Source organism: Poecilia formosa, unplaced genomic scaffold (assembly GCF_000485575.1).
Source record: "Poecilia formosa unplaced genomic scaffold, Poecilia_formosa-5.1.2 Scaffold258, whole genome shotgun sequence".
Classification (NCBI taxonomy): Eukaryota; Metazoa; Chordata; class Actinopteri; order Cyprinodontiformes; family Poeciliidae; genus Poecilia; species Poecilia formosa.
In genome coordinates this window covers 473,456-495,055 of record NW_006800197.1, presented here as the reverse complement: position 1 = coordinate 495,055, position 21,600 = coordinate 473,456, and the positions used below count along the sequence as shown (strand labels likewise).

At 39.1% G+C, this 21,600-nt stretch overlaps 1 protein-coding gene across 1 annotated transcript in view; it reads right to left on the bottom strand.

Moving 5' to 3' along the window:
* The window catches only part of kitlga (kit ligand a), a 38,254-nt gene extending 18,610 nt beyond the window's left edge, over window positions 1-19,644 (bottom strand). The window contains exon 1 of the mRNA XM_016680847.1: window positions 19,304-19,644. Within this exon, the coding sequence (XP_016536333.1) occupies window positions 19,304-19,318 (15 nt within the window). The 5' untranslated portion in view covers window positions 19,319-19,644. The remainder of the gene's footprint in view (window positions 1-19,303) is intronic.
* Window positions 19,645-21,600: the final 1,956 nt, after the last annotated feature.

Genomic DNA, 21,600 nt, shown 5'->3' with positions numbered 1-21,600 from the left:
TTAGATTCTGTGCAAAGCTCAACATTTAAAGGAAAATATACATTTTCACTAGGCATGGTACAGAAACATAAAAAGAAGCCATAAAACCTCCTCCTCAGTGGAGTACAGTGTCCATAAAACTACCAAACATTCAACTTTTGCTGTTGCTTTGAAGTTCTTTGTTCTTAACAATCAAAACAAAACAAAACAAAACAAAGTAAAACCAAAAAATAAATCAGGGTTCTTCTTTATTCCAATAGTTTATGTTAACATTTTAAAGCATCTTGATCATTAGAGTACAAAATCTACTTATTAAAAAACGTAATGCCTGCTGCTATTATATCTCTATCTTTAACAAAAACTCGAGCCGGAGTGGATTATCTGATATTCGAATATTTACACTTTTTCATCCTTTATTCATTTTCTTTGCTGATGTTCCAAATATTTCTGAGTATTAATGCAGGGTCTTTCATCTACACTTGAATTTTAAAATCCTAATCTTAGAGTAGTGTTATAAATTAGTAGTGTTATAAAAATGCTGCATATATAAAACATGACATAAAGGAATTTTGACTGTATTTTAATGCTTTGAAATTGGGCATTAATTTAGGATTTCCTAATCCGAATTAATCCTAGTCCTGCTGTTTCAAACAGAAAAAACTTTAAGTTCTTCAGGACAGCTGAAATATTTGGCTACATAATGAGATTTACCAGGTCAAAAAAAAAACTAAAGTATTGTCATGGCTATTTGTCACAAGTCGTTTTTCTCAACTCAGATTTCTTGAAAGACAAGCCAAATGTAACTGTTGAACCATTTGCCTTACGTCCAAATCTAATTAATTACCTTAATTAATTAATTACCTTAATTAATTAATTCTAAATCTAATTAATTACCTTTGGTTGTTTAAGAAAAATGCTACATATAGCAAATATTTGTACTTTGTAATTTTATGCCTTGAAATTGGGTCTGTCTCTTTAAGAAACTCCTGCTCTTTCTGAAACTTTGCCTTCAAGAAGTCATCACAACATGGCTCCCCTATTAACTCTTTAATAAAGGTTTCATCAGCTTTGCAGTGAGAAGCAGCTCGTATGAGGAGCACATGTGCAGTTCCACCCGGTGTTTGCTAATTGCTGCTGGCTAGTCTGAAGGAGCTTAGTGGGGGAGTAAAACGGGGACTGCTGCTCTGTAAGGCAGAGGCTTGGAAACTTCAGCTCAGTGGAGGAGCCTTGTCCTCGAAGGCGGAGCTAGATCCATCCAGGCGTTTTGCATAGCTGAATGGTTGCCACGGAAGATTAAAGGATTTCTCAAACATGCATGAAAGAATCAAAGCAAAATTCTTAGTACCGTGTTTCCCCGAAAGTAAGACAGTGTCTTACTTTCTTTTTATCCCCAAAAGCCCCACTATGTCTTACTTTCGGGGTATGTCTTATATTGGAAAAAAAATTGTCGAATTTTTTGTTTTAACCATAAAATTAACATTTATTAACAACCTGAACAGTATTGTATTCAGGCGGTGCTCAGGCGGCGCTCATTTGGATCAGACGGAGGCGGCAGACGCGGTGACGTATGGAGGGGGGGCGGCGCGGAAGTGGGCAGGAGGCGGCGCGCAGCTAGATGAGAGGTGTTTCCCCGAAAAGTAAGACATATGTCTTACTTTCGGGGTACGGCTTATATTAGCCGACCCCCCTGAAACCCCCGATACGTCTTACAATCGGGGGTGTCTTACTATCGGGGAAACACGGTAGGTTATTGTGGAGGGAATAACCTTAGAGCCTGACGTTAAGCTCAAAAAAGTCAATTTTACATAATAATGCTGCCACTTTGTGAAAAGTGGGGAAAGTCAAACGTGTTTGCCATACCAGATTTTTTTTGTCAGACTTCTAATCTCTGAAAATTGATTCCACACTTTAAAGACGGTGTTGATAAAAGTGTGGAATCTCTGAAAATTGATTCCACACTTGAAAGATGGTGTTGGAACCCCTAAAGGACACATGTGATGTTATACTTTCTGAACATGTCTGTGAAGATAACTGCCTATGAATATTATAAAATATGCAAGACATTTCTCGAAAGTCTGGCAACTTTGCTCTCGTGAGTTAAAGGATGTTCTTCTAAAAGGACGAACTGCAAAACCTAAAATCTAATCTCCTCCGTTCTTGCTGTGACTGTGAAATTGGAGTTGTTTGGATAAAATATCAGCCGTTTGTCTCCCACGCAGCTAAATTGGATAGTTTGTAATGTTTTGATGCAGTCTACTGCGTCGACAGCACACTGAGAAAACCTCGTCTTACTGTGAGCTCTCGCTTGCCTCAACAAGGAAGGAGATGAGAAAACATCTTGGTTAAATTATAACCATCTAAAACAAACAACGTTTCCTTCTAAATGCTCCAAAAAACACTCGTGGCCTGCAAACAAAGCTCATGCCAAACACATCAAGCTACAGGCGGGGCTTCGGTGAGAAAATCGCTTTGACTTCTTGTCACTGACTTTGCCAGTATCTCACCAGCATGCTGTTACTCATGTTGCGATATTAAAAACACGCCTACACCTCCAAACAGAATGCTCACACTGGCCCAAGATGTTCTCTTAAGAGGATGAAGCCAATTCAGCAACTTCTGTTGTCACAATATTTATTGTCCAATCAAGACGTACCCCTCCGTGAGAAATTCCGTCCGTCATTGCGAGACGAATTCGAGTTGTGGAGGCATTTCTGCGTGAAGCCCACCATCTCCGATGCGGAGGATGATGGTCGTCGTCTCGTTTTTCACCGCCTCTTTGAAGTTGAGGTGCCATTAAGCTGAATGAGGCTCTCCAGACCGCCGGCCTCACGGCCCTCTCTGCATAATCTGATCAATGTGAGGCGCAGACCCTCGCATGGCATTACTCCACTGCTTTGTCAGAGAGAGGGATGTTTTTATCTTAATCTTCTGCTCACATCACGGATGAGAGTTTTGCTGCAAGACCTCACTTCCCATGTTTCATAATGAGGATTAGTGCCGAGAGAATACCAAGCTGCCGTTGTTGTCCAGATGTCCCAGAGCCAATCCTGGCTATGACACCGGGCAGCTGGGATTCTGAGTGGAGGTGATGTTTTTCTTTCATCTTGCCTCTCTCTCTGTCAGAATCACAGTCAATATTTAACGTCTTACTGAATAAGCCGTGCAAACAAAGAAACAAACGTCTTATCTAAAAAATCCTTTTAGTGGTTCAACAGCAGTACAGTAAAGTCAAATAGAGACTGTAAAAGCATGTCAAAGAAAATAATTTATAAAAAAAACCTAGCGACTCTAGATCACTTAGTTTGTGTAGAAATTGAGTTAGCAGCCAAGAAAATTCACTTTGGTTCTAATGCTGTCTGCATAGGTGCACTTATAGGAGCCACTTTAACACAATCAGCTGCTAGGTGATAGAACAGAGACCTGAGGCATGTCAGGGGCAACCTAAAACAGGACTAGTCATGTTATCTTATCATATCCTCGGAAGGTAAATAAAGAACCTTTCAAAAGTTAGAGACTGATAGACTTATGTCAGAATTTGCAAATTTCTCTTTGATAAGGCCTGACTGAAAAAAAACCCTTCTTCTTTCATCTATTCACTGAATGCATCAAAACTAATCTTTAAATGCATCATCAAACACCAGGTAGTATTGATGTACTTCTATTAGCTTGACAAGAATCAAATAAAGCTTGGGCACCAAAACTTTGGCAAATCCCATGATTTTCTGTTGGGTCTTTATCTTTTATCTTTTCATGTGTTCCATCCATAAATGAGCAAGTCTGTGGGAGGAAGATGGAGTACCCAGAGAGAACCCAGGCATCCACAGGGAGAACATGCAAACTCCATGCAGAAAAACACAAGGTGAAGACTCAAACCCAGAACCTTCTTGTTGAGAGGAAAGTTGGTCAAGCCATCAGTTGCATATCGGTCCTCCTATAGAAAAAACCTTTGAGATATGGTATCAGTGACAAGGTCCCTGATCCATAAGGGACGATCTATTCAGTCTAACTCTATGGTTTGAGCTCCAAGCCACATCATGCTTTATTATACATTTTATATTATCTTTAGAATTCCTAATTTCACTTTTTGAACCATTTGGAAGAAGATTTGTTGCAGTTTATTCTTTACATTTGACCAACGTAGTCAACTTATTGTTTTTGTCAGTTTCACTTTTTTTTATTATTTAATTTACATTGGCTGTCCTACTCTGAATTGCACTGACTGAACAAATGAGTTATTTTCACATGTTTCACCAAGCTTGTGACGGTGTTTAGGTGCGCTGCAATTCAGTACGTCTATATCTGTATTTAAGGAAAGAAACAGTTTAAGTCAATTCAGTTCAGTTTCTCTGTATCTGCTCAGTATCAGCCGATACTAAACTTCAGATATCGGTACTGGTGTTGGAAGTGGAAAAGTTGGATCAGTGCATCCCTAGATTATATCAAGTAATGTGACTGGTGAATCATTGATGCAATGCATGAGCTCTGTCAATGGTGCGCATGTAACCCTCAGAGATGTGCTAATGTGGTGGACTTTTTTCACATGTCCCAAGAGTCAGTTTCATCAGCCTGGTTCATCTGGTCATAAAATTGCACATGCTACCCTGTTGATGCATCGCTAGGTGATGCCAGAGCATAATTTACTGGTCATTTATCAGGACGGAAATACCAGTAAGAAAGGGTAATTGGAGGAATGTACTATCTGTAATAATATGACAAAAATACTTACTACCTAATTAGTTTGACTGAACCAAAAAAAAGGTACAAAGTTAAGTCCAGGCTTAGATACCGATCACATCTTTTTTTAGCAGTGTTCTTGCTCTCCACACTAACGATTAACAGCCACCTTGCAGCGTAGAAGTCAATGGACTTTCACGACAAAGTAAACAAGCTGTGAAGTGAGGGGGAAGCAATAAAACTGAAGTTGATCAGATAAAAATGAGATAATATGAACATTGTGGCAGACATGGAAGATGACGATAGTCCTTCTAAAATATCTCATTTATCACAAACATGGACTAAAAAAGAAATTAAAAAGTGTGCGTAGGGTTCAAACCTAACACGGAGAGAGTTATCACCTGGTCTCCTCCGCCGAGGAACAACATACGCATGAGTCAATACGATGAAAAAACTAACAAACAAACAAAAAAACTGATTTGACGAATTCCTTCCGGTGGCATCCTGGAACCCGCCCGCTCTCTTCACCGTGCTGCAAAATTTATTACCACCACAGAATCAACAAGGCTGGCTGAGATCAATCAATTCACCACGGCAACAATGTGCAAGCTGTCACACATAACTCCAGCTAATGATACATCGCTTAGAGATATGGCTCATTTAATCCAACGTGAAAACAAATTGCTTTGCTGCTTTTGTAGCTCAGCGTATACTGTAGTGGAAAACAGGAAATGGTGCGTAATGAGACACCGTTTCTTCATGAGCCCGTTTTTGGGAGCGGGCGCCAGGTGGGATGGGCGGGGGTGTGTATGGTAGCTAGGAGACAGCTTGCTGTGTGTTGAACAAATGATTCCAAGGATCAGTATTTACTGAACATATCCTTTTACTTCAAGTAAAAGGACATGTTCAGTACATACTGATCCTGTAGATCCTGTAGATGAGTGATTAGTGTTTTTAGTGCCAAAAGACACATATGAGTGCTGCTAAGCGAACAGGAAAAAAAAAACAAAAAAAAAAAACAATTCAGGAGCTTGGAACTTTGTGGAACTCACAAAACCTGCCTCATATGGAAGTCATGCTTTTTAACAACTTTTAAAGAAATATCTTTAGTAGCACAGGGACCAGTACCTTATATATAATAGGTACTGCAGCGAGCAGATCCACTTACTGCCTTGCAGTATTGAAAGCTCTGACTGCAGTTTGTCCCTGCTCTTTTGTTGCAGATAGGTTGGAGAGAATCTGTGAACAGCAGTTCTTTTTTTTTTTTAAAGTCTTGCCACAAATTGGATTCAGAACTGGACTTTCTAACACATGATATTATCAAAATCATTCTATTGTCTGTGCGTGCAGAGACGTTATCTTGCTGGAAGTTGAGGCTCCGCCCCTTCTTAGGTCTTCAGATGAGTATATCTTTAATGTCTTTAACTAGATTCTCCCTGGCAGCAGAGGAAAAGCCAGTCAGCACCCAGCACATGTTCAGGGTGGTGTGTAGTGTTAGCCATTTGAATGAAGCCCAAAAAGTTTCATTTTGGTTCCATCAGCAGGGCTCTATGGCAAACACTAAATGGGACTTTTGAGGTATTTCTTTTAAAGATGCAGTATGTAACTTTTATGGAATTTTTTTTAAATTGTTTTCTATTTGTTGAAACTTCCATTATGTTGTGTAATCCGTGAAGAAAACAGCCCCTCTACTTTCGCCCAGTGTGAACTAGAAAAATCCAATCAGTCAAGAGGAGGGTCTTAGAGCTGTCAATCACTCTCCGTGTGGCGCTGCTCATCCCCTTTTATTTCCTTTCCCCAATACTCTCTGATGCACTGTAGTTAGCATTAGTCAATGCAAGCCTAGTTAGCACAGCAACTGATAACAGCAAGTAAATGGCTTTCATGTAATGGTACGTTGTTTCTCCACCATTAGCACAGTTAGCAGCAAATACACGAGGTTGACTGACAGTGCTAAGACCCGCCTCCTAGCTCTGATTGGCTGTCGCTGGTCTGGAGTGGTGCACATTGGGAGGAAGTCGATCTTTTCTCGGATTGTCTGCCTCATTCAAAAATATGTAAGAAACATTTCTTTTTATAAATGTAATTTTATGCAGCATTAACAATGACTTTCTTAGAGTCATATTCCCATAAGGACTATTTTTGTGGAGTGCAGAACATACATAAAAGCTCATATTCAAACGTAAGACATGTGGCATAAATTCTTTAATTCAGCCATTTAAAAGGCAGAGTTATGAGTTATTGGATGCACAATGAGGAACTTTAGCTCCTGCTGATTAAATCGGTGTACGAAAGAAAACAAAATTATAGAATACTTGTCAAATATGAGTTATTCTAATGGAGCCTTCGTATGTAACCTCTCTCTAGGACGTCTCTAAACATGTTCGGAAAACAAGAAGGTTTTTTTGTTTTACTGCTTGGAAATTCAAAGCACATGTTGCTGAGAAGAACAGGACAAAAAAAAAAAAACTCTCAAGTGTCTGGTGAAACTGAACCTCCATCCATTCTTGGTTTTATGATGGAAACACAACTAAAAAAACAAAGTGAAAAAGAAATTCAAATGTGTTCCATGTAGCCAGCATACATGCATTTATTTATTTTTTGTTTATCTTTCACAGCCTGATTCAGAACTACACTCTGCTATTTTTTTTTTCCTTTTTAAAGAAATCCGAGCATGCTTACAGGTTGACATACTGAAGAACAATATATCCTGTATCTGATATTTCCCCAGTGAGATAGAACTTTAGTTCCTTCTTTATCTTTATGTTATTTTTTTTTCTGTTACAGAGATGTCATTTTTCATATGCACTGTGGGACACAAATCTGGATTCACAATCTAGCCTTTGTGTAAGGCCATCCATAATTTCACTGAAATAAATGACTGCATGTTCGATGTACATGTTGACTTGAACTACGAACGCCATGACTGCGATGCTATTGTCCCGCTGGCTTCCAGCAGGAAATCTCATCTCAAGGCTGAGAAAAAAACATGACAGCGGGAGGATTATGATGAACTTTTTGATGATAGCATGCTCTCTGCCTTGTTTTCCTTGGAACGGAAACGTGTCTTAGTGTTTTATGGTCCTCTTACAGTCCCTTTATATAGGCACAATAGTTACTGTGTCAACAAACAGGGGGACAGAACCGATCTAGTTAATATGCACTAAACTGCTGCAGTGGGAATTTGTCTTGGCCAACAAGGAAGAGAGTTGTGAAACTGCTCGTCATTAGATTCCCTCTCACACAGATTGCCTCCCAAGATTTCACCTTGACAAGTTCTCACCCGACGGCTCAGCTGAAATCCTTTCTTGTCTTCCCAAGAGATCATTAAGATTTCTCCTTTCGACACCAAGGTACGTTCCCTTTGGGGAGCAAAACAGCAACTGAAAAACGTTGACACCATCTGATTCATCCTCAGACTCGCACGGCTGGTTTATGATCACAATCTGCAGTTGGTTTTGCATTATTAGCATAGCTGAAACCCAATTTATTGTCATGTGGCCCACTCTGATAACTCAGAGGGGGAAAAAAAAGCAGTACTACTGAACAACACATGTCTAACTGCAATGGGCCTAAGGGGGCAAGAAAGAGAAAGTGTCACCCACAGAATGAAAAAATAAACGAATATTCCTTTAGTGAGAAAGATCGTGTGGACCGTTATGGTTTCTGGTTTGTGCTACCTTTAGCGAGTTGAGATCTGGTGAACTGGTCTTACTTTCCATTACAAATGTGCGCAAAACTTCTTTGACATTCCACTGTCAAAAAAAGAGCAATTTTGCAATTGTTTTGTTTCCAATAAATAAGAAGTGCAATTAAAATCCTATGTGAATAAGTTTGTCCATGTGATAAGTCATTAAAAAAACGCACCATCATCCTCTGACCACTTCCTGTCGTCTTCTTCGTCATAACGTCTGGTTGTTGATCACGACTCGTGTGACGTGACAAATTGCATAAATGTTGAAGAAATATTTTCACACCTAATGTCTGACTGCATAAAAAGTTGGAATTGCAAACAAGAAGCCGTGTTTTAAATGGTGTTGCATTTCCAGCTTGTGCCAACCAGCAGATAAAACAGATTCCTTTATGCAACGATTTCTGCCAGTTGAACTTTCTGCCAGGTTGAACTGGTAGAAAGTTGCGAGAGGCAAAAAAAATTTTAGTACTTAAAGTAAATGAAATGCACTTGTCATTAGTTTAAGATGCATTAAATCTGCTATTGTTGCAGAGGTAAAAATTTAATGTTTTGATTTTTAATCCTGTTGCCTTATGATGAGAAGACGACTGTTTTATTTATTTATTTTTTTATTTTTTTTTAGTTTTGTCCTTGGCCAACAGTCTCCTATGAACGGACCCTAAGGATGTTTATTTGGGCCTGAAGTCACAAAGCTGTCATCGGCAAACATCAGGCAATTTTTTTTTCATGTTCATTTCAGCAAAAAGTTTCTCTGCTGTTGAAAGATGTTTGGAAGTGATGATGATTCATAAATCCATAAACGAATTGCAATTGACAGGCACTGAAACCATAGAGAGCAGGTTTAATTTGCTAGGCTGCATGTCAGGCTCAAAGCACTGTCAACCTGACAAATAAAAACCATGAGTATTATTCAGAAAAGATTCCTGAACCTTCCTGAAGTTGACAAATTAAAGCTACAATATGCATCTTCTTTACATATTTGACAAAACTGTCACAGATAATTTGTGAAAAGTAGAGGGACCTGAGTGGATGAGCAGGTGAATACCAGGGTGATTGACAGCACTAAGACCCGCCTCCTGGATCTGATTGGTTGTTTCTAAATAGGAGGAGGCAGAGGACTTCGATTTTTTTCCCTCCATATTATCTGTCTCACATCATATTGTTACGACATAGTCTCACCAAGAACATAAAAAAAATATTTTTTATATAAAAGTTGCATACTGTAGCTTTAAATGACTATTTCTCTGTTTTTTAAGGAATCTGAAAGGCATTCAGTCAAACCTGTTCAAATATAAAATACCAGGACAATTCAAATTTATACTGAGGTGTTTCACACTAAACAGTTTCAGATTCATTTTTTTAAATTCATTTGTAAAAACACAGAAGCCATACCACTATAACTTTTCACATCAAGACAACCTCAAATTGAGACAAGCATAGATTATTACACACCACACAGCTTCCAGACTTTCAATAGACAGAAGAACTTACCCGTAAAAAGAGATAATACCAACTGACTCATTTAAAAACAGAAATGACTTTCATGCAGCTAACAAATTCTGACTTGTGGCTCCAACGGCCTTTTGCCTCTCCAGTCTCGAAGGCAAAACTGATCATGAGGGAAGGGCAGCCTCTGGCAGCCTGCTCAGAGTCAGACGTAGACTCGGACTTCACAGAGGTGGAGAGCACTTACACAGGATGAGTCCAAGCTTGTAAAAATGTCTTAGCGGTCCTTCACGCCTGACGCGCACCGGGGTTTCTGGTAATCACATCGCTTAAGGCAGCTTGTCAGTTTCACAGAGCTGATACCCCTGAAAGGATCCCTGAACAAATATGTACGGACCAGCACATGCACTCTGTCTTGTTTGAATAAGATTATTCAGCGTTTGAGAAACAAGGAGATAAATCATGCATTCCTTTCTGCAGCTATCATCAGGATCACTCAGTATAGTCTGAATCCCCCAAACCCCCCCTGCTAATTCCTAAAACGATGTTTGATGTAGATAGATTTCGGCCTCGAGGGGGATATTAGCGTCAGTTTTGCCAGGCATCAGATTTTCTTTCTTCATTATATCCAGATTCCAAATTATATTCACTAGACACGGCTTTGGAATTTGAAATGCCTTTTTCGTCAAGATGTCTCAAAAAGGATAAGGCTGCTGGTTCCATGAATACCTCCTTTTGCACAGCGAAATGAGATTTTTACATTTCTCATTTGATCAACGCAATAAAAAAAGTTTAAATATCAATTGCACAGAAAATATTCTTTGTTTTTTCAAATTGAGTAAAGATTTTACAAAGCTGTAATTGTTTAAAGTAATCCAGTTTAGGCTTCATCAGGCAGATGTTTTATTTTTAACCTGAAGTAACATAACAACGTTCATTATGACGAAGTGAAATAGCCCAATATCATTAGACAACCATGATGTATGACAATAATGCTTTCTAACTGCGCTAATGCCAGCTGTGTTTTCATCGACCATATAATTGCTCAAAGCACAAAGAATTAGACTGCAGGAAGTAGTTGAAGGATGATGACGTGGCATGATACTTTAATTACTTTAATTGCATTTCTTATTTAATGGAAACACTGCAATTGCACATTTTGCACACATTTACAATGGAAAGCAGAGCACTCCTGGTTGACTAGATGTACTAATAAGTAACAGAGAACTTGTTCAAGAAAGAACTGTCAGATATTTTTTTTCTTTCTTTTGACTACCCATGCCACCCACTAACACAGTAGTGCCCTGAGCTTAAGGCCAAGCCTTGTATCAAAATCTGTAACTGGGTTAAACTCGTTGCCCTGTGAAGACAGATGTTTTTGCTGCCCTGAAGAGTCTCATGTCCCCAACTGTAAACAATCAAAACAGGATTTAAAAAAAAAAAAAAAAAAACTTCAATGTTTTCTGCACTTTACATCAGTGTGGCTTTTGTTCCTTAACAAGTTGAGGAAACAAATCACCACTTCTGTTAGTAATGACAAGTCTGCTTTTGCTTTTAGCGCAACAGTTACTCATTAATCAAAAGCAATCCCTAACCATTTGAGTCTATTAAACATTAGAAAACAGCATAAAGAGCCTGCAGCTATTCCTAAGTTCCCACAGTGACTTGTAGATCAACACCCCCAACCCAGACATATTTCACTTGCTGTGTAAGAAAATAGAACGAAGCCAGAACATCTTGTCTGAAAAACTACATTCTGCAGAGTTTTCTTTCTGAGTGTTCCAAAGTAATAATGTTTTTAAATTATTTAAGTTAAATGGTTACTGGCTCTGAGAAAATAATGGCAACGACTTCAAAATCGTCTCCCAGACCTTCTATCAATCCCAGATGACAATAGATCCGTCATCTGGGTTCTGGTGCGGTGCTGAATCTCCATAGCTGCCCTGATTTCCGGCACTAATCTTTCCATCCACAAAGACCATAAAGAACTGTGCCTATTGCCAAGACGGTAACTCAAATCTAGGAATGATAAGTTACCAATATTATTAAACAAGTAATCTACAGCTTTGCATGAGTGTGTATTCCTGGCTGGCAAACTTTAACATGTAGCCCTGCACTATCTTCCTTCATTACTTTGAAAACCTCGTCTCACATGTGAAAGGAAAACACCTATCAGGTCATCTGATACACTTTGGTACGTGAGTTCAAGAGGCGATCACGCTGGTTTTACATTTCAGACAGGAGAGAACCCAGCAAAGCTCCATACCACGCAGATACTGCTGGCAAACAGCATACATGACTGACTTTTTCCTTATATCTGCTTATTATTGTCATCAAAGACAATGGGATTTCTCTTCCCAACATCTAGAAAAAATGTTTGCAGTCCTTGCATTTCATTATGTAATTTTTCTCAGTTTCTCATTTTCTGTTTTTTTTTTTTTTTTGGCTCAAAATCATGTTACACACTGGAAAGGAAGCTGAAACAACCAGACACTGGATGAGGCAGGAGAATGAAAAAGATTCAGTCAATCAAACTTTTGCAGGACTTTTTATACACTGAAGTGTAACTCAACATGCTTTACAGTGTCGCTCTTCTTTTTAGAGTAATGGAGCCGAAACAAGCTTGATGCTTGCAGTGACAGCTTCCTGAAGCTACATATCTGATCAATGATCAAATGATAAGCCAATGCTGGTAAAAGACTGGTGTCGGCAGATGACAGAGACAACCAATCAGATCTTATGGCAACTCAGTTCTGCAGGAGCACCCCACTGGATTAACTTTTGCATTGACTGGTCAGTAGCATGGAGTTGATGTGTTAAGGTTTGTAAGCAGCAGTCCAGCAATTTTTCCAGTCAAATTGCCGGACATTCTTCTACAGTCCCGGTAGAAGGTCAATTGGCAATTTCCAGTTTTGCAATAACTATGTGTGGCGTGTTTCAGTTACCGGTACCAAGGTTTTCAAAACTTAAGGTTCCACAAACACTGACATTTTCAATCTCCCAAAGGTTTGGAGTTCTTTTAATGAGATGCCCGACAACATGCCAGAGTACAGTTGTATGTGCGACAGAGTAAGGCCTGAGCCTTACCCTTCAGTCTACTCTGTTGTCCACTCTGTTGTCCACTCAACTAAATCTTTGCTGATTTCATCATCTGTACCTTTCCCACTACGATGTGTTGGTACACTCTGTGGACGGTCACATGGACAGATTTTTGGTCTGTGTACACGATGATACCCTCATTCAGAGGGTGGCGCCAATCACATAACAGATACTAAAAGTCATGGGTCAGACCATGAGTAGGAGAATAACAAGAAAGTTTTATTTTGAAGGAATTCAGTGAAGAACTTAATTCTGAATCAATTAGGACGATATAACTGCATTGATATCCAGTTGAGACCCTTTCTTGTTGTCTCTTTTCTTCTTCTTTTTCTCAGAATAATCAGAGTACAAATCATCCCATTGTCGCCCTCTAAGAGGCTGCAGTGTCAGCTGAATATCACTGATTGAAGTGTGATTGTTCACCAGAGCTGAAAATAACAGGGAGGCCTTCTTACCCATGAGGTCCACGCGGCTTTGCTTTTGATTTGTCCTTCCCACACCTATTGCCGCACACTGCAGTTAACCGACAGGGAGAAGTCTCAAATACTTTTGTCTCTTGCACGTGGTTACAGATATTTCTGGTTGCAATAAACGAAAGGAGCACCACCCATCATTCCTGTTGAGATAATGCTGTTTTCAGACTGAAGCTGGCAAACTGTGAGTGGTATGTCAATTAACCAGCTGGCTGCAGGTTCTTGGTGGACCTCCAGGGATTTGATTTTTTTGTTGTTGTTTTTTTATAGAGACAAACAATAGAGGTGTACTCTAAATGTACTTCATATTTAGTGCATTGTATTTTTAGTCAACATTTTTGCTTAATTCTACATATTATATAAACATATATAACTAAACAACTCTTGCATAAAAATTTGTTACAACTGTAATGATTGCTGCTGTTCTGTTTTGAATAAAACTTATCTGATTATTTTAGACTTTTCTCGTACATTTTTGCATAAACACCTTAAAACCATCTGTATTCAAGGTTATCATAGCTCGAGTATTTCACACAGAGCCATGGGAATTACAAATATGCAGGCAGACGTCTCTGGTTCACAGCGATGCCAAACACAAACAGGCTTAAGCTTGTTTAGCTGTCCGAAATCAAAAGTTCTCAATGCAAAAAGTCTCCTTGAAATCAAACTGTTGATTTTCCAGCATAATAAAAACAGTCTTAAGGAAGACCAAAGGAAGGTTTTGATTCCAGTAGGAGGACATGTGACACTTGATTGAGTGGCAGAGATGGATCTAATTAACCACAGGGCGAAAAAAAAAAACAAAAAAAACACAAAACAAAACAAAAAATATGAGGATTATATTTTAGCTGGTTAGAGACATGAGTAGTGAGAAATATCTGACAAATGAACACTCCTCTCTATAGCATGACCTCTTTTATTGTTGCTTCACAACAAGAGAACAGTAATTTCCAGTGTGCCAGGGTCATTTATTGGCTCCAGACTTGGCTCCAGGACCATAAATCATCTCTGATGTTCACTGAGATAATTAACCAGGAATGGGGAAGGAATGAGTGTGACTCGGATGGGACACGCTCAAAGTCATGGGGATCCAGTTGAAGGAACTAGACTTTTAAACCCACGGCACCGAGACCCTCTAGCTCCCGTTGTGCCGTTTCCTGCTGTTATGCTAATCTGATTAGCGACATAGCAAATTTGCTCGCATAAAATTAGCAATAGGTGTGACTTGCACACATTATCGCTGCACTTGGTGCAGTGCCTGGCCTGAAAACATGTGACTGCTTAGATCCAATGAGGCAGCGCTCCATGTTTCTCCTTCTCTTCCCTTCTTGGCCCTTTTGATCTGCACGTCCAAAGCAAGCTTGTACATTTCCTGCTGCGCAGTAGAAGAGTTATGTTTTCTTAAAAGATCCTGATGTTAAGAGTTTTTTCTTAGCAGGCCAGGGGCCACAACAATAAAGAAGAGGTAAACTGAACCCCGGATTGCGTGAGCAGCAGAGTTTGATGATTTACAGTCTGGCCATTTGCACTTTTGAATCACTGCTGTGTAACACCAGAAGTCTAATAAGCAGATATTAGCTCGTTCATAAGTCAGGATATCTGCTATTGCAGAGCTTGCAGTCAGCTGCTTCACACATCTGCTGCTCGTAGTCTTATAAACAGCGTCGCTTTAGGAAGACTGGTAACTTTAGTTTTCCACCGATGACTTCGCAAACAGCTGAATTTGGTTTTCTGTTAAGGAGGAAAAAAGTGAACCCCCCTTTCTAACCAGACACATGTTGGAGAAATATCGAGTCATTTCCAGAACTTTGCTTTGTCTCTTGCCAAACTGAAGCCGTTTTGAAGCTTCTTAAAGCCCAGGCAGTCCCTCCAGGGTTTCACAATTGTTTTCTGATTTCTTTACAAACAAAATCACAGATTTTGTGGCACTACATTAGCAATATCTGCAAGGGATTTTTACAATGTTTCTAAGCCATACCAAAGGTACCATATAGCAAAGTGTGCAAAAATAATGGTCCTCCACTCTCAAGGAGAACAGAATGATACAGATTTGCGTATGACATTAAACTTTTTCTTACTCGCCACATCAATCATGGACTGAGTCAGAAGTCTAGTAAAAGTAAGAGCTACTGTCACCTGCAGACACGAGTAGCACTGACATAAGCTCATTATTTTTTGATGATTTTTTTTTTAAATTTGCAATAATCTCACAATTACCCAGTAAAACACACAAAAAGGAATGCAAATGCCCAGGTAGGACTTGCTTGTGGAAACATCCCAAGTCAGAATACAACCTAAATGAAGATGTTTTTTTATTTACTATCGTTACAATTCTCTATTAGACACATTTCAATAACAGTTGTTTGAACCACAGTTTTAAATTAAAAAACAAAATGATTTGATTGAATTTGACACCGAAACAAAGTAGTTAAAGTTGTTGGAATGTAATCATGATTGAACAATACATATGCATGCTAGCATGCTTGAGTTGAATTTTAGTAATTCTAATGGCTGATATTGAAAACCATCAAAATACATTTTTATTGTGCATAACTGTCAGTTAGTCTGCTGCTAAAAAATACCCAGTTTTGAGAAACTCTGTATGTAAACTCACTCTGCCAACCCAGTTTCTACCACCTATAAGCGACATAGCCTGAGCATGTCAGACATTTGGTCCATAAAAATCATGTTTAATGAATCTGAATATAAGTGTAAGTTTTTAACCCATCCCTATTGTCTGTTAGGTAATGTCTTCTAGTATCCATATACCGAGAATTGACTGATTTCATATGGTGACGGTGTTCTTTGAAAGGATTCAAACAGAAAGACTCTTTGTTTTATGCCACAATGTGTTTTTTTTTTTCCTGATGGAGAAAATACTTACTTATCAACAACAACAACTTAGACATTGTGACTCAATTAAGTCTAATAAAAGTGAATTTAATAATTTCTGTTAAGATTTTTGGTAATAAAAATGTTTATAGAAAAAGTTAATATTTTAGTTAAGTGATACTGACCCTAATGTCAAACAAATATGGGACAGAAACATGGATAATCTGTAAAGTGATCTATAGATCAAAAGTTTTATTGGGCAGAAATGACAAAGAACAAAACAACCTCAGTTCTAAAACAAATTCACACGAGACAAATTCAAAGAGTCATGGAGCCACTTTCAATAAAATCAAGCCACATGGTGTTAATGTGGACATAAAAAAAACTACACTGAACAAAAATAAAAATGCAATAAAATAAAAGTTCCTTAAAAGCATAAAGCAGTGATAAGTTAAGGATAATTACTGTTATGGTTTCCGTCAATGAAATATTATTTTTCTCAGCATCAGGCCGACGTTATCTAACCCCTCATCTGAAAATATGTCAGTTGATCTGATGACAGAACATTAGCTGGAGGACAGTAACGGGCTGGATTCACCCAAACAGGATGTTTTGAGTTTTCACAGCCGCTGCGTGAGAGCGGAGCGCCTCCGGTTACAGGTCAGGACTGAGCGTTTGATGAGGATGTACGATTTTTTTTTCTGCAATCTGGTTGGTGAGGAGCTGTAGAACACGTACTGATGGGGAACGAAGACTGACGTAAAAACAAAAAAGTCTCAGTATGCTGAGGGGTGAAACAGTAGAGAGTGCCCACTGTAAGAGCATTACCGGATCACTTAACACACTGAACTGAGTGATTAATATTTCATTCAGGTGTCCTATGAGGAACATAAATTACCCTAGACTTTCCAAATCCTGAAACTTATAGTTTGAATATGTGTCAAGTCTGTTTTGATAAGAATACAGCTCTTTAAAAAAAATCTAAGAAAGGGAAGGAAACATGTCAGACGCTAGAGAAGCAAACAGCAGTGTTCCATGTATGCGTTAGTAATTCCATTTTCTTCCCAGAAATCAAAACAGTGAAAGTGATTTGACTCATTTTTAAAAAGAAAATATTAAATTAAGACACAGGATGGTTTTCTTTTTTTTTTTCAGAAAAAAAAGTGGATGAGGAGAAATGTATGTGTGTCCACAAGAGAATCTATATGCAACTTTATTAAAACATGGTTTTAAGATTTTTTGCTATTTTCAAATTGTAGCGTTTATATGTGCCATATTCATCATCTCTCATTCACACCATGCCTCCACCCCCATCAACATAATAAAACTCCTGAGATTGATTATTTATTTATTTATTTATTTATTTATTTATTTATTTATTTAATCTGGCCACCCGTCTGAAAACCTTTGCTGGCGGCCCCGGGGCCCACAGACCTGATATGTCTTTGCAAACCGTTCACAACCGAAAAACATAAAAAAAAAAAAATGCCAGTGTGGCGGCAGGCGTCAGGAAACTAGCGCTCCCTACTGGTGCCAAATGTTCTGTGAAGGTGAGAAGGTCTAGACCTGGTCTCGTCCCAGACACCTGTGCCACGGCCAAAAGCACATAAATATCACGACTTAGATTACCATCCACAGACATGAGAACAGCAGGAGTCCGGCATCCATGAAAAACTTGACATATAAGTTCCATCTTTTAGTAAATGTGTAAGCTATGATTAAGATTGATAGATTTTTGATAGATTTTTTCTCCAGCCGGGTCGTGGGCCGCGGCCGTTTATGGGCGCATAAATCCCGGATGAAAGGTGCCCGTTCGCACTCACACAGATAATGCCTGACCCGCATAAAGTGAGAGTTTGAACGTAACACCAGCAGCAGGGATGCCTTCACAACACTTTCCCTTATTTCCCCTTTCTGCGTGCGCACTCACACGAACACTCCTCTCTGGCTGCAGCAACGAGCTTTACGTCCTTTAAAATATGCTGGTTTTTTTAAAGAAAAGAAAATCAATAAACTGATTAAAGGATTTAGTGCGCGCGACTTCCAGTGGGAACTTTTAAACGGCATTACTCCAGTAATGTTGAGATTGTCACAAGGCGCTGACGATCGAAAGTTTACGCAGTTTTTTTTTTTTTTAATATCTTAAAAGTGAAAACAGATACAAACTAAATTAAACAGGGCGAATTATCTTCTTCGCCTGCACTTGAAAAAAGTGATATTTATTATTTTTTCTTAAAATGGCTTTGCATAATAATAATAATAATAATAATAATAATAATAATAATAATAAATAAATAAATAAATAAATAAAAAGCTTGCGCATGTTAGAATCCAGCCACAAACATGAAGGTGTCACTGCTTCTGTCGCCTGTCAACCCGGAATGCCGCCGGGGCAAACTCATCCAACCCCCGAGGTAACAGAAGCGGGTTGGGGGAAAAACCCGGGGCGCCGCTGCGCACCAACCCCAGGAGGAGAGAAAAGACGCGTATTAGTTTCAGGTTTTCGCGTCCCTGTGTTTTTAACCTGGGAAGCGGAATAGGTGTAGAATCAATTTGCACTGAAAAACAAACCCGCCTCAACAACGTATTATGTTTCAGACGTGTGCATTCAGGAGCAGAACTCTTGGGAAGGGTGGCGACCCGGAGCGCAAATACTTCTTAGAAGTTACCGACTGGCGCAAATAAACTGACCGGGATCGTTCAGGTCTACAAGTTAAACGGGGAGAGTGTTTTGTCTGCATGCTTCAAAGAAAAACCAGGTAAATAAACGCGGTTTGCGGAAAGCAGGTTTGCCACTTTGCCTCAACATGACAGCCCAGTAGCCTAATAAGACTTCTGTTAAAGCCAACTGAGGCGGTTTGATCCCTTCCTCGGCTTTATCCCGTCCACTCAGTGAGCCAGTCACCTCACTCTGATTGAAGTGAACTGTTTCAGAATCCGGCGAGGGAAAGAAAAAGTGTCAAATGGAAAACGGCATTCTTGCACCCGGATCGTATCCCGTTTAGATCCACCACAACTTGAATTGCTTATTTCCTCCACGCAGCTTCTTGCAACCCCACACACTCCCCCAATATCCCCAAAGGAAAAGAAAAAATCTGCCACTTACTTTTGACTTCTTCATATGGAACGGCAAGAGGTAAATCCAGTGTGCGCGAAAGCCTATTTTATTTTACTTCTACGATGAGGAAAGGGGTTTTCATCATCCTTTGTGCACATATCCAATGCCTAAGTCCGAGGTATCCAAACAGAGGAGAAAAAAAGCCCCGAAGAAAGTGACCACGGCGGAATAATGAAAATAATAATACTAATAATAATAATAGTAAAAAATCTAATTCATTCTTTGCACCCCGTATGCTCGTGTAATGTGAAGCGCACACAGCCCGCTCGTTCTAGGCTACAACATAGATCTAGATACTGAGAGGAGCAGCACGAAACAGCACAGAAGAGGGAGGGAGTTAAGCCTTTATGATGCGTAAAATCAGCCAAAGAGCCGCCCTATGACGGGCCGCCTTCACTTCTCCCGGCTGCCAGTGTAAACAGATGGCAGACGGAGAAACAGGGTTGCTCAACGCCGATGTGTTTCTGTCCGATGTCAATTTTATTTTTCACAGGTGCGAATATGTAATAACGCTAAAATCATCGAGACATGGAGTTGGTACAAGCCAGATTGCCGCGATTAGTGTGAATGGTGTGCAATGAAGGGTTCCGAGTATTAATGAGTCAAAGTGTGTCTCACAGGGTTTCATACAATCACAGCCTAAAGCACCAAAAACTTCATGTGACTCAAATAGCCAACTGCGAGCCTCCCATGCTGGTAACAGTTACCTTTAAGTTCAAAGAGCTTCCCACAGATACAGGTAACAACTCAGGATGTGAAACTTTATTGCTACACACAGATGTGTGCACTTCAGAGTTTTATTTCTACAAGGTGTTAAGGAAGAATATCTAAATTGGTTAACTTTGAAAAAAGTTTGGCTCTCTCTTCCTCTGGATCCCAGGTCCTCTCGGCGAGCCACGTGTGTTGACGTCACAGAATTACAGAGTTTAATCCAATATAAGACAATGCATAAACTTACACAAGAAACTGCAGAACAACGGAGACATACATTCATTTACCTGACATAAATGGAAAGAAGAAGAAAAGCAAAGACATCTTTGGAGAGTTGCAAGAGCAAATCTAATCTGTTAATTCTGTGTAGAAAGTTTTATAGTTAAGGCGTATTCTTATCTTTAATTTATTCAAATAAGGCGTATCTTTGCTCATCCAACCAGGAGCTATCTCTGACCCTCTCTCAAGCCAGAAACCCCTGCCCTTTCACAGATGAGTGTGAAAAGCTGGAACTTCTCCTGTATTGTTTTCCCACAGACAAAAGGCAGTTCAAACGATCCTAGCAAACCATCTGCTGGAACTACAGGTAAATTAAAGGTCAAAAAGTCAGAATACATTATTAATTTCAAAACCACAATTAGGCCAATTGAATCAAGACATGTTCAGTTTTAAAACTAGCTTATTTTAAATGTATTTTCTCAACAAAGGTAATGAGAACTCAGCATTGAGCTTGTAGGAAAAAAGAACAGTTTTAGGCTGATAAAAATGTCAACGTCAAATTTATTTATTAAGCACACCAACGTGTCAATAACACAATAGAATAAGCTGACGAAAAGAGAGAAAAAAAAAATACAGAAAATATACATGATATGAGTAATAATAATAAGTAGAGAAAATACAAATAAAACATGACAACAAAAGAGTTACAGCGTCAGGCCTCGATTAAATGCCAAAGAATAAAAATGACAGCTGTTTAAAATTAAAACTAAGAAAATGTTGTTGAGAGCATGTTATGGCCCACACAACCACGAGGAAAACTGCTGACCTGACAGTTGTCCAGGGGACAGTCACTGACAACTTCTACAGGCAGATTAAGTCACAAGTGGCCATTACTAAGGACGCTGTCTGTTCAGAAGAGTGCCGTCCCCTACGGAGAGCATATTAAAGAAGAGCTGAGAGGAAGGAAAACATGTTGCACAAAAAGGCACACAAGAAACAACAGCTGTGCTTCCATTATGAAACTGTCAAAAAAACACAATTTCGCAATTACTGTGTTTTTATTCAATAATATATGCAATTAAAATCACACATGTATTAGTTTATTTATGCAATAAGTCATTAAAAAATATCACGTGACTCATGTGAGACAACAAGTGTGTTTCCATTGCAGTTTTCTGAAATAAACCAGTGTCGATATCCTGGCGCCAAAACCTTTTATTGACAAATTAGTTTTGTCAGTCTGCATGTCACACACACGTTCCTGGACATGAGCTACAGCTGTCCCATTCGGTAACACTTTATTTGAAGGGGGGTGAATAAGACTGACATGACACTTTCATAAACATGACATAACA